The following is a 14,151-nucleotide window of genomic DNA, read 5'->3' as shown; positions in this document are numbered from 1 at the left end:
TATGAATGCAACACATCACAAGAAAGTGTTTCACCGCTGTTCAAACGCTCCTCGGATCGCATCGTTTACAGTATTTTATATGGATAAATGTTTTCCATTTGAATAGTCTAAACATTAATTAAATGACAGGGGGGGTCTGGGTATCTCAGAGAGTATTGACGCTGACTATCACACCTGGAGTCGTGAGTTTGAATCCAGGGTGTTCTGAGTGACTCCAGTCAGGCTTCCTAAGCAACCAAATTGGCCCGGTTGCTAGGGAGGGTAGAGTCACATGGGGTAACCTCCTCGTGGTCGCTATAATGTGGTTCTCGCTCTCGGTGGGGCGTGTGGTGAGTTGTGCGTGGATGCTGCGGAGAATAGCGTGAAGCCTCCACACGCGCTACGTCTCCGCGGTAATGCGCTCAACAAGCCACGTGATGAGATGCACGGATTTACAGTCTTAGACACGAAGGCAATTATGATTGAAAAAAAATACAAATAACAACAACAAACAAAAAACAATTGACAATGAAGTAATCTCTACAGTAATTAAAACAGTTTTTGAATGTAAATGTAAATAAATTACCAACGATTTAAATTGTAACTGTAGTGGAACACTAATATTTAGTATTTTAAGTATGTAATCTCATTACATGTATTCCACTACTCTTATATAATTGCTTTTTTAATAACCTTAACATGTCTGAAATGCAATAAAGGTGTTTTTAGAAATAATTCACACAAAAATGAAAACCCACATGAAACACAAAAGGAGATGTTCGGCAGAATATTAGTCTCAGTCACCATTCAGTTGCATAGAAGAAAGAAAGTGTCTTTCAAACAGGTTCTATAATGTTCTTACACGGTCTTCTTCATCGCTGAACCGTTCAATTGAAGTTTCACAGGTGGTTTTAAAAAGTTCAGTAACCACAAATAAGTTGAGAAGCAAGAACATGTTTTTGAGGTCAGTATCTGAACTGTCATTTGAAACTGAACTGGTGAAAAGCCTCGCTCACATTTGTTAACCGCAGAACAAGTAAAACTTACTCGCTTATCTAATGACAGCATGACGCTCTCAGGCTATGTTTGGAACAGTATGCTAAACATGCAACCAGCGCTGTCAAAACTAACCCTTGTCGAAACTAGAGCTGTCGGAGTTAAGGAGTAAAATGCACTTAACTGTTTTCTGTCTGAAGAAGGAAATAAGTGCATTTCGACAGAGAAAATAAATAAATAAATAAATAAATAAAAAAACTCCTGTAGACCTTGTTGTTTCAATCTTTAACAGTAATGATTGCTGGATGGGTGCAAAGCGGTTAAAGGAAATGACCGCTTTGAAAATGTTGTCATTATTTACTCATCCTCATGTAATTCCAAACCCAATCTTCAGTTTTTTCTCTCATGCAAAACTAGCGTACGACTTTGGAAGACTTTAATGGAGTTGTTTACCCTCTTTGGTCACTATGACCTGATATTGTATGCAAAAGAGCTGCGTAAAGATTCTTCAAAATATCTCCCATCAAAATATGTACAAAAATGGCATATGGTTTTTGAACGACATGAGGATGAGTACTGTAGTATATGATGGATGACATTTTATCAACTATTTCTTTATCAAGGAATATTCCGGGTGCAAGTTAAACTCAGTCGACAGCATGGTTCGAATTACGTGGGAGCCAGTGGGAGCTGAGCTCCCATAGAGAGAGGATGAGCTCCCATGAAAGCAGTAAAATCATACACCTGTGGGGGTCTCTAAAAATCATCAGCACCATTATATTAAATTACAAATAAAGCATTTTTTCCTTCAATATATTCCTTCAATGTTTATGTTAACCCTTTTGCACGTATGATCGATCAACACCGGTGTGATTAGAACGGTCAGTGCATCACGTGATCAACTGCTAAATTCAAACGTGCTTTCGCGCTTTGGCTGGCGCTGAGCCAGAGACAGACGCGCTCAGTACTGCTGTCATGTATCACAACCATAGACAGATCAACTGTTCTGTGTTTTCAACCACATAATGTTTATTTTAGGTTTCAGACATTTAAATACACATAAGTACTAGCAAAAAAATATTTTGAGTTTGTAAAATACACACTGATGTCTAGGGAAGCGGCAATAATAATCCTTTCCATTAACGTTACGTTACAATAAGACACGTTTTCATATCAGATACACATTGTGTAAGTAGCTTTACATTTTACTCTATTCTTCTCCCAGTTCACCGGCCACTTACTTTCATGTATTTCGTGAGAAGTTGAGGAAATGACGTGTTGTAAAATAACATGGCGCCGCCCACCGCACATACAGCTCAACTAACTTAACGCGATCGTTATAAAGGCGTTTAAACAACAAAACACATCCACTTGCACATATTTGACAATCGGAATATCAGTGTTTCATGTTATAGCTAATACATTTGTGAATATTTTGTATAAAAAAGGAAAAATGACATAAAAGCAGATCATCATTCATTCAGCGCTGTGTTGTGGTTGCGCTGTGTAACGTGACAAGCAATGATGCGTCACCATGGAAACATTAAAGTGACAGGTTCTAAATAACGGTCACCTAGAATAACTCACGCTGGGGGATCAGTTAGAATATTTTAGAAATAGTGTAAAGTTCAGAACCAGCAACCATGCCACCAAAAATAAAAAGAATCAAGTGCAGTGTTAAGCAATTATTTATCACACACACCACGCCTGCTTATAGGCTACTTTTTTTTTTTTTAAGAGACCCCCACAAAGATGAAATCATAATTCGAACCCTGGTCAACAGAATACATGGCATAATGTCGATTAACTCAAAAGGTTAATTTTCGACTTGTCCCTCCTTTTCTTAAAAACAAAAAAGGTCCCAGTGGGGCACTTACCATGGAAGTGAAGGTGGCCAAGTTTGGGAACTTTTGGAGGGTTTAAAAGTAGAAATGTGCAGCACTTAAAAGGTCAGTAATCGTATTGTTGACATCTTGTATTTTAACGTTTACAGATCGGCCACATTCACTGTATTTTGAAGGAAAGGTGGGACAATTCTAATGACATTTTTGTGGTCATCAACATGATGCCACGATTGAGCTGAACTTGTGTTAAACCCGGAATATTCCTCGCTCTGGAATGTCATACATGAAAACAGAAAGACAGTTCAGACTACTGGACAAGACAAACAAACAACATGACAATAAACTCTTACCTTCAACACAAAGCACGAATATTAGAATCCACCGAAAGTAAAATGTGTTGAAGCTCATTTCGGGTTTTTGTGGCTGCAGGAGCATTTTATCCCAAACGTCCTTCAGAAGCGATCTGTCGGGTTTGAAGAGAGTGATCACAATGCCTGGAAAGTGTCAGAAAGCACATTAGCCTATTATTCATTACTCTTTGAATGTAAGATCGTCCAAAGACACCTCATCCGTCGAGGAGTCTGACAATTTTCTCATAAAAATATCTACTTGTGTTATTTCCTCTTATCTTCTGAGGAATTTGACAAAGCAAATGTATATCTGCTTGTTTTGATTATTTGGGGGTTACCCTCCCAAGTTCTCATATTGGATAATCTCTCTTTAACGTTCTAAGAATGTTTGTTTTTGGTAATAAAGAATAAAACCTAAAATGAAACATTAGCATGACACAAGAACTTGTGGGCTGTTCAGAACTTAATGGCGTCAGATTCGGTTTCATTTGGTGTTCTGTGTAAACATGCGCTAGAGGGACGTTTTAACCGTTGCGATGCATCTTGTGCAGAAACGCTGCATTTTTAGAAGTGCTGTCAAAGGTTAAAAAGAACTCGGGGGCCGTTCACACCAAACACGTTTTTTGTGTCCATCCGATTTGTTTTTATATTGTTCTTTTATGTAAACATGCGCTAGAGGGACGTTTTTACCATTGTGACGCGTCTACTTATTGTTTTCTTAGCATCGAGCGCAGAAATGCCACATTTCAAAAGACAGGTTTTAACAGGTTAAAAAGAACTTGAGGGCCGTTCAACAATAAAGACGCGCTCCTTCCCGAGACGCCCGTCTAAGCGGCTAACAATTTTATGTTCTAAGAGCGTTTTCTTAACGTTACAATTATGTTATGAAAACTTTATTTCTGAAAGATCTAAGAACGTTATAAACGTCCAGTTTTTTAAACGTTTTAAGAAATGTTTTTTCTTTGTTATAGGAACGTTCTGGAAAATATATTGGAACGTTACTTTTTTCGTTCTGCAAACGCTCCCTCACCTTCTCCCGGGGAACGTTGCATGATTATAGGAACGTTATTAAAACATTATTTTCTCATTGTACAAACATTTTCTTGTTAGTTGAACAACATTAGCATTAAAAACATTAGCTGTAAGTATAAATTTAACTCAAGAAAAAAGTTGTGATGACAAATTGTGGAAATATATATAGGCTACAGTAATTTAGTAACGTTTAAAAAAACGTTCCACTAGCAAAGTATGAATAACGTTTTCATGCAACCGTTTTGAGAACGTTTATAAACGGAAAACATTGAAAAAACGTCTGCTCATAACTTTGAGAACTTTAAGATTATGTTAGCACAGACTGATGCAAAAACGCGTTCCTTGTCAAAAAACGCGTCTCGAAACACCTGCGACTAGCTTTGTTGTTGTTGTTGTTGTTGATGTTGTTGCACAAAAACGCGTTTAAAGTATGATGTTGCGAAACGTTCTCCGTTGGTTTCAACGCGCTACGGATTAATAGATTAAAAGATAATAAAATGTGCAATCACATAAATGCAACATGATTAGTTATAATACTACAAGTAAAATACAATAACAAAAATTACATTGCAAACACGTGTAAGAGGGAAAGAGTCTTACCTTGTGTTGTAATGATCATACAGTGAACTCACTGTAGATGCGCGCGCTTTCAAAACTGCTCTCGTGCCTTCTTGGAATTTCCCCCCGCATTCGTTTCGACTGTTTTCCGCTGCAGCACACTGCATTATGTCCTGCACTTCTTCACAATACTGCGGTGGTTTAGACACCACGATTCACTCCCCCATCTGTGGAGAGTACAGCATCCGTTCCTGCTACCTCAGGAAATATGTGTGTGACTTCTGTTTATGAAAATGCTCAATCAGGGGATTTTTGAATCATAAAAGGATCCTGAGAGGGCATGGAAATCAAATGTTCCAGTTTAAACCCAAAAGGATTTTACTGCTTTTTGACATAAGAGAATCTATGTTCAAATAACTTATCCTTTAGTCCTTTAGAAGTCCATGCTTTAACCTCAACGGAGAGCCCAAGCACTGCTTGACAGATTTATTTCCCCCTTTTAAAAGTGTTTCAAGCAAGACACTGGATATAAAATCAGGGGGTAAACGTTGCAGAATTTGATCTGTATGGTTGCTTTTGACGTTGAGCATCCCTCTGACACCTCTAAAGTTTCATTGGCTAACATTTAAAATAATTTAGTGGAAAAATAACTTATGTTTTTTTTTTTGCAACATCTCAAATGCAATTTTAAATGCATTTATCTAACTAAACATTTTGGGGAAAATATTAGCTTGCTAGTCAAATACTTTAAGTAAATAAATAGGCTATTATAAGTCCAATAAGATGGACTCAAAACAGTGTGATTAGACTAGTGACCATGTGTGACTTTTGCATGTTGGGAAATATTTTTCTTCCAAATTTGTTGCAATGATTAATCAGATGTTTTATGTAGTTTTAACCCATATTTTGTTTAAAAATAGAGCAAAATAATTGTTGCAATTTTGTTGCTATGGGTAACAACCCACTATATTATGTTCAAACTGAAGAACCTGTGATGAAACATCAAGAATGTCAAGCTGTAAAGCTCAATTTAGCTTAAGTTATAGTGAAAAATGGTCATTGGAAAGAGGTTTCTCAGTTTAAAAGAGATTCATAGATTATTGCTCTTTAGCCTCTAATTATATCCCTTGTTCAGAGATCAGTTGTATAAATCTATATGATGTTTAGTATATCAAAAGCTTATCCTGATTTATACCTCAAGACTGGGAATATTTTGCATGATCTGACTGAAATCTGTGCGTCGCAACACCACAGAAACTCCAATAGAGAGATAAAGATCAGGCCACACTGAACTGAAACTAGAGGAAACTGTGATCTGTGGCTTTCTGAAAATATTTGTATGTTGCATTTAAAGGCAACTGGTGCAATTTAGTGTTTTCAAACAAGTTTCCCCAAACAGAACAAACAGAAAAGAAAGAAAAGTTCAATTGTTTGTGTGATATTTCACATCTGATCTTTCTTTGTTACATATTTACAAATTCTGGTTATGCAACAGTTCCAAGTTTTCAACACGTCTCTCGTGTAAACCTAAAAACAGATGCTTTAACTCTCACTTTGTGGAGCTTTGGATTTGTGTTCATTAGACAACAATGTTCTGGAGTAATCGTATGGAAAGTTTTGTGATCGGAGCCGACTGTACATGTACATGGAGCGCAACAGTGGAGTCCGACCAAAAGTGAAAATTGCATTCATTGTTTACAAATAAATACATGAATACTGTAGTTCCACTTATGTCACTCACTTGACATTGTGTTGATGAAGTGACACTATGGGTCGTTCCTTGGAGCCCCAAACATCTCTGATCTTTGAGAAAAGGCCAATGAAATTTGGACAAGGACAAGTGGAATTTTCATGCCACTCCCCCGGACATACAGGTATATAAGGCCATTGTGTCCCACCTGCCACAACACCGAACTACCCACTGAATCGGCCGGGACCTTGTCTCGGCTCCTCAGTGCGAAACTTGAATGAGTGTATGCATTTCAGCTTCTTATATACCTGTATGTCCGGGGGAGTGGCATGCAAATTCCACTCACCAATTTCATTGGACTTTTCTCAAAGATCAGAGATTTCTGGGGCTCCAAGGAGCGACCCATAGTGTCACTTCATCGACACAACGTCTCGTCCCGTCCCTCAGGGAACGGAGGTTACCATAGTAAGTTGTGGGCGGCTGTGGCTGAGATGGTAGAGTGGGTCGGCTACCAATTGCAGGGTTGGTGGTTTGAATCCTGGCCCACATGACTCCACATGCCGAAGTATCCTTGGGCAAGACACTGAACCCCGAGTTGCTCCCAATGGCAGGCTAGCGCCTTGCATAGCAGCTCTGCCGCCATTGGTGTGTGAATGTGAGTGTGGATGGCCATTTACAGTAACCAAGACTATATATTTATAGCACTGATATATGCTTCTGTAGAAGCCACAAGCCAGAGTGATATTAACTTTTCCAAATTCCCAGTGAGGAGATTCTGATGTGATCTCAAACCAATTAGAGTAATCATTGTTAATGTAAAATGGAAATCAGAGTCAAAGTTCATCTGCTTCCATGAAACTGAGACAGTCTCCCTAATATATTCTAAAAATAAGGTTGTCAGAGACAATAAAAATGAGTATCCTTGCGCAATCATGCTAAATTGCTAATTTGGTACTAGAAAATCACTTGCCATTATATCTTATAGTTATAATAATAGTTTTATTATCCTCTCTATTTATTAAGCACAGCTACTGAAGTCGGATGGATGAGGTTTCTTCTTTATCTCGGTCTGATTTTACTGGTGCTGAGAGTCAATTAAATAATCGTGATTAATCACATCATTTTTCATAGTTCATCGAGATTAATTGCATAGTTTGAAAGTGCTCAAATGTGACTCTTTGTATTTTTTTATTCTGTCGAATTGCACTTATTTCCTTCTTCGGATTATGAAGGTGTTAAAGTTTTACTTGTTCTGCGGTTAACAAATGTGAGCGAGGCTTCAAATGACAGTTCAGATACTGACCTCAAAAACATGTTCTTGCTTCTCAACTTATTTGTGGTTACTGAACTTTTTAAAACCACCTGTGAAACTTCAATTGAACGGTTCAGCGATGAAGAAGACGTGTAAGAACATTATAGAACCTGTTTGAAAGACACTTTCTTTCTTCTATGCAACTGAATTTAATTCAGAATACATTTACATTCTAAAACTGTTTTGATTACTGTAGAGATTACTTCAAATTTCATTGTCATTAGTTTTTTTCTCCCCAATTTGGAATGCCTAAATCCCAATGCACTCCAAGTCCTCGTGCTGGTGTAGTAACTCGCCTCAATCCTTGTTTTTGTAAAAAGGTGTGCTTTGGGGTCATTGTCCATTTGGAACACCCATTTGTGACCAAGCTTTAACTTCCTGGCTGATGTCTTGAGATGTTTCTTCCCTTCCTGCTTCACGGTTGGGATGGTGTGTCATGGTGGTGGAGTGGAATGGAGTGGTGGTGGTGTAGTGGGCTAAAGCACTAAACTGTTAATCAGAAGGTTGCTGGTTCGATCTCCACAGTCACCACCATTGTGTGCTTGAGCAAGGCACTTAACTCCAGGTTGCTCCGGGGGGATTGTCCCTGTAATAAGTGCACTGTAAGTCACTTTGGATAAAAGCGTCTGCCAAATGCATAAATGTGAATGTAAATGGTGTTCTTCAGCTTGCAAGCCTCACCCTTTTTCCTCCAAACATAACGATGGTCATTATGGCCAAACAGTTCAATTTCTGTTTCGGTCACATGGTGTTTATACTTGCGTGCTATTGTTTGTACAGATGAACGTGGGACTTTCAGGTGTTTGAAAATTGCTCCCAAGGATGAATCAGACTTGTGGAGGTCCACCATTTTTTTTCTGAGGTCTTTGTTGATTTCTTTTGATTTTCCCATGATGTCAAGCAAAGAGGCACTGACTTTGAAGGTAGGCCTTAAAATGCATCCACAGGTACACCTCCAATTCAGTACACCTCCTAACTGGCTAACTAGCTTGACATAATTTTCTGGAATTATCCAAGATGCTTAAAGGCACAGTTACCTTACTGTATGTTATCTTCTGACCCACTGGAATTGTGTTATAGTCATTTAAAAGTGAAACAATCGGTCTGTAAACAATTGTTGGAAAAATAACTCCTATCATACACAAATTAGCTGTCCTAAACGACTTCTCAAAACTATAGTTTGTTATGACTTCAACCTAAGTAAACTTCTGACTTCAACTGTACACGGTAAAAAATGTCAGTCATTTTAACAGTAAAAGTGTAAAAATGCTTTATTAACAAATATTAACTGTAAAATATACAGTAAAACGTTTTAATATATTTTAAAAGTCAATACAGTAGTTTTTACAATAAAATGGTGTAAAAATTAAATAATTTAAATGTAAAAAGAACAATTTTCCTGTATAATTAATGGTAAAAAGAACAAGAGTAGATGTACTTTTTTTTTTACAGTAAATTATTGTTAAAATTACAGTAAAAAACAATAATCGATTGTTCCCACATTTCCCTGCATGACCCGTCATATTTCATTATATTTTAAATAGTTGTGTTTTTTCTTATTTGTAATATCAGTTGGGGTCTGTACATCGGGGTGTTCTGTATTATATTTAATGTAGTTTAGTTCATGTTTACTGTGTGTTGCTCTGATGGTGTTCAGTGTTTGTGTGAGTGATGATGTCACTATATATTTATGGATCATTGCTCCTGGAAGAGACTCTATTTATGACCTTCATGTCATCATGTGACCTTCTGAAGTTACTACAGTGATTAACAAAACATTATAAAGTAAACAACTGATTTTTACAGTTTAAGAAGGCATGTTAATTGTAGCCTATTTTATTTAACTGTAAATTTAACAGATTACATTTTTTTTTTTACAGTGCCAGCATGTAAATTACAACCATTTTTAACTGTAACATGTACAGGTTGTTCTGTAAAGTGGTTTACATTTAACTATTTTTATACAGAATTATTCTGGCAACCACAGCTCACAAATTGTTTTTGTAAAAACAACAGGATTTTTATTACAGTGCAAGTAGGAAAATTATTAAACAGGTAAAATAATTAAGAATACTTTAAACAGAACTAAGAATATTATTACATACAGGTAAAATAACAGGTGCATAAACTACGGTGTGTTTTTGGTTCAAAGTATGTGAACCCTTTGGAATTAGCTGGTTTTCTGCATTAATTGGTCATCAAATGTGACTTTGATGAAGATGAGATCACAAGTATAGACAAACACAGTGTGCTTAAGATAACAACACACAAACAATTATAGTCTTTCATGTCTTTATTGAACACATCCCATGAAACATTCACAGTGATGTGGAAAAAGTAAGTGAACCCTTGGATTTCATAACTTTAAATTGTCCTGCTGTATCGCCCAACTTCTACTGAGCTTCAGCTGTGCACAGACACCCTGATATTATCCTGTAGGACATCTTGATAAACTTGGGAATTCATTTTCCCCAAGGTGTTTTTTTTTCCAAGGTTGTCTTTGGCAAACTTCAGTCATGCAGTGCTTTTTGTTGGAAAGTAGCGGCTTCCTTCGTGATGTCCTGCCATGAACACACTCCTGTTTAATGTTTTCCATATAGTAGACTCATGATTAGAGATGTTAACCAGTTCCAATGATTCCTTCAAGTCTTTATCTGTCACTCTAGGGTTCTTCTTTACCTCATTGAGCATTCTGCAGTGTTCCCTTTGAGTCATTTTGGCTGGACGGCCACTTCGAGTCACTTCTCCTTCCTTTGAATATTCGATTATGCATTGTTTCGTGTATACTCGGACGGCTGTTGCTCGACCAGGCTAAAAACAGCTGTTGCTCGATTATAACTGCACATGACAATGTCACTGATGCTTTTATTGCATATTTCATTACTGTTACAGAATGCAGACGATCCAAACTGAACATCATGAAAACCATACGGTGTGTGTATATATATATGTATATATATTTAAATATGGAACCAGTTCTGAATAAGAACAAGTTCTTGATTCCAAAACTATACTTATAACATAGTAATAACACATTACAACAGTTAAGAATGCTGTGCATCTGAAGGTGTGAATTCTAGTTGGTGTAATGTAGGTAAATTCCAAGTAACTGTGACAGTGTAAAAGACATTTCCTGTTTATATGCCTACCGGTGGCTTTGTAGAAGAATGGAAACATCTTCCTGACCCTCAAGGTCAGCTCCACCTTGACTGATCGGCACCGAAGATCTCCGATAATGAACAGCAGTGTTTCCAAACAATGTTTGGATCTGTTGAAAAAGAGAAAATTCCCAAAGAGTAGTATTTATGAATTAAACACAGTTAAAAAAAGCAATAAATAACAGTGATTTTACTCCAAGCAAAGGGTGTTTTAAGGTACTGACTGGTGATAAAATGGCTAGTATAGTAAATTGAACTCCTGCACCTGCAGGGAAGAGTGTGAATTGACCAGTGATCAGTCATCGCGAGCTGAACGCCATACAGGCGAAATTCAGATTATAATCATCCTCTCATACCGTCATCCACTCGAATTTCACTTTAAAAGGAAATGACACATTAACACTTTCACAGAGCAGACATATCCATCCATCCATCCATCTTCAACCGCTTATCCGAAGTCGGGTCGCGGGGGCAGCTGCTCCAGCAGGGGGCCCCAAAACTTCCGTATCCCAAGCCACATTAACCAGCTCTGACTGGGGGACCCCGAGGCGTTCCCAGGCCAGTGAGGAGATGTAATCTCTCCACCTAATCTGGGTCTTCCCCGAGGCCTCCTGAAACACCTCCCTAGGGAGGCGGCCAGGGGGCATCCTTACCAGATGCCCAAACCACCTCTACTGACTCCTTTCGACGCAAAGGAGCAGCGGCTCTACTCCGAGCTCCTCACGGATGACTGAGCTCCTCACCCTATCTCTAAGGGAGAAGCCCGCCACCCTTCTGAGGAAACCCATTTCGGCCGCTTGTACTCGCGACCTAGTTCTTTCGGTCATGACCCAGCCTTCATGACCATAGGTGAGGGTAGGAACAAAAATTGACCGGTAGATCGAGAGCTTTGCCTTTCGGCTCAGCTCTCTTTTCGTGACAATGGTGCGATAGAGCGAGTGCCATACCGCCCCCGCTGCCCTGATTCTTACTTGAACTCCTTCACTTGGGGCAATACCTCCTTCCCTACCTGGAGTACGCACTCCATCGGTTTCCTGCTGAGAACCATGGCCTCAGATTTAGAGGTGCTAATCCTCATCCCAGCCGCTTCACACTCGACTGCCAAGTGATCCAGTGAGAGCTGAAGGTCACGGACTGATGATGACATGAAGACAACATCATCTGCAAAAAGCAGCGATGAGATCCCCAGCCCACCGAACCGCACACCTTCCCCACCCCGACTACGCCTCGATATCCTGTCCATGAATATCACAAACAGGATTGGTGACAAAGCGCAGCCTTGGCGGAGACCAACCCCCACATGGAATGAACTCGACTTCGTGCCGATGACCCGGACACAGCTCTCGCTTTGGACGTACAGGGATTGGATCGCCCTAAGAAGGGACCCCCCCCCACCCTGTACTCCCGCAGCACCTCCCAGTCTCTCATGGGGGACCCGGACATACGCCTTCTCCAGATCCACAAAACACATGTAGACTGGATGGGCATTCTCCCAGGCCCCCTCCAGGATCCTTGCGAGAGTAAAGATCTGGTCCGTCGTTCCACGGCCAGGACGAAAACCGCATTGTTCCTCTCCAGCACCTTGGAGTAAACTTTACCAGGGAGGCTGAGAAGTGTGATACCCCTGTAGTTGGCACACACTCTCTGATCCCCCTTTTTGAAGAGGGGAACCACCACCCCGTTCTGCCACTCCTTAGGCACTGTCCCAGATTTCCACGCAATGTTGAAGAGGCGTGTCATTGCAGACATAATGATGCAATAATGCGTGAAAATTCGATTAATATTTAGATTAGTTTGCAATAATGATTGGGAGTGTCATCTACGGGTGGGCTGAATATCTCAAAATATATCTCTACTTTTATGTATTTTGTAACAGCTTAAATAGGTGATTTAAAAAATAAAATTACAATTATATCAGAGGAATCATAATTTTAACCAAACAGCCAGTGTTGCTTAATTCAAATAATTGAATGCAAACAATTTAAATACAGTAAAAATCTTCCATTGTAAATGTAACCTCAAAATTTGCCTCTGTTTTTTTTAAAGAAAAGGGACGAGTTAATAATGTTTTTTTATTTATTTTTTTGTGATAATCAACATTATGACACACATGCTGTTGATTGAGCTAAACTTGTATTGATCCAAGAATATAGCTTTAAAACTTTAAACCATTTAGTTCATATGCAACACACACACACACACACACACATATATATATATATATATATATATATATATATATATATATATATATATATATTTATTTTTAAGAAAAATACCATTAGGACACTTCCTTAAACATTATTGAATAATAGCACAAATCAATTTATAATCATAGTCATTAATTGATTCAATGAAACTAATTAAACTTCCCAACTATAATAGCATTATTGCTATTGACATTTAAATCCGGAATGCTACTAAAACATCAGTTTTTATACTCCAGGACGGATTGCAAAACTAAACTAATGACGTGCTCTAAAAAGCGCATTAAAAATATTGTAAAATTCATGTTGTGGAATTTTAGATTGTGAGCAAATTCATCATAATATACTATGAATATTCGCTATATCGCATGACAGCCGTGCTCATATACCGCTGTAAACGTTATAGCAAAATCAGTTGACACATTTCTACTCTTGTATGCTATACATCATACTGCCCCGCCCAAGCCTATACAGTTTAACACTTTATATTTCCTGGCTTATAACTAAAAAAACAAACAAAAAACAAGGAGGGTGTGGGATTGGTATCATTGAAAAGAAAACATCAATGATGTAGATTATGATACATTCTGAGACTCTCAGCCTGCGGAAAAATCACAAAAACAATTGAGCCAAAAATTTACTTTTTTTTTTCCCATATTTTCCTGATTTGTCATTATATATCTCCGGGTGTAAATAAGGGGGCTCTGAAAAACTGCTTTTGTTTTGTTCTCAATCATGTCGACTGTATCTGAGAAAAAAATTGTGTTGATACAATAAAGCAATTAAAAGTTACAACATTAGAGAAATAATTATCATGGTGTCCAAAAACATCTCCAAACAAATAAAAGATAATAATTGTACATAAGAACTAATTACACATGCAAACACAACAATGACTAAAGGTTTGCATAGCATGCAGACATGATTTTAGTCATGAGATTTCACAGAATGAGTTTCATTCTGTGTCATTTGAGTCATCATTGAGTCTGTGTCGTGTATTTGGCGCCATCTCCTGGTGGTCATAT

The 14,151-nt window shown here is 38.2% G+C and overlaps 1 protein-coding gene across 2 annotated transcripts in view; it reads right to left on the bottom strand.

Moving 5' to 3' along the window:
• LOC127655342 (interleukin-1 receptor type 1-like) overlaps positions 1 to 4,972 on the bottom strand; it is a 29,631-nt gene extending 24,659 nt beyond the window's left edge. The window contains exons 1-2 of one of the 2 annotated variants that reach the window (XM_052143102.1): positions 4,802 to 4,972; positions 3,170 to 3,313 (exon numbers count right to left, since the gene is read on the bottom strand). In XM_052143102.1, coding sequence (XP_051999062.1) covers positions 3,170 to 3,313; positions 4,802 to 4,820 — 163 coding nt within the window. In that variant the 5' untranslated portion in view covers positions 4,821 to 4,972. The remainder of the gene's footprint in view (positions 1 to 3,169; positions 3,314 to 4,801) is intronic. The other variant, XM_052143103.1, reaches the window with a different exon arrangement.
• Between the last annotated feature and the right edge of the window lie 9,179 nt (positions 4,973 to 14,151).

This window comes from Xyrauchen texanus, chromosome 14 (assembly GCF_025860055.1).
Source record: "Xyrauchen texanus isolate HMW12.3.18 chromosome 14, RBS_HiC_50CHRs, whole genome shotgun sequence".
NCBI lineage: Eukaryota > Metazoa > Chordata > Actinopteri > Cypriniformes > Catostomidae > Xyrauchen > Xyrauchen texanus.
The sequence above is the reverse complement of the archived record's forward strand: the minus strand, read 5'-3'. Positions and strand labels throughout refer to the sequence as shown.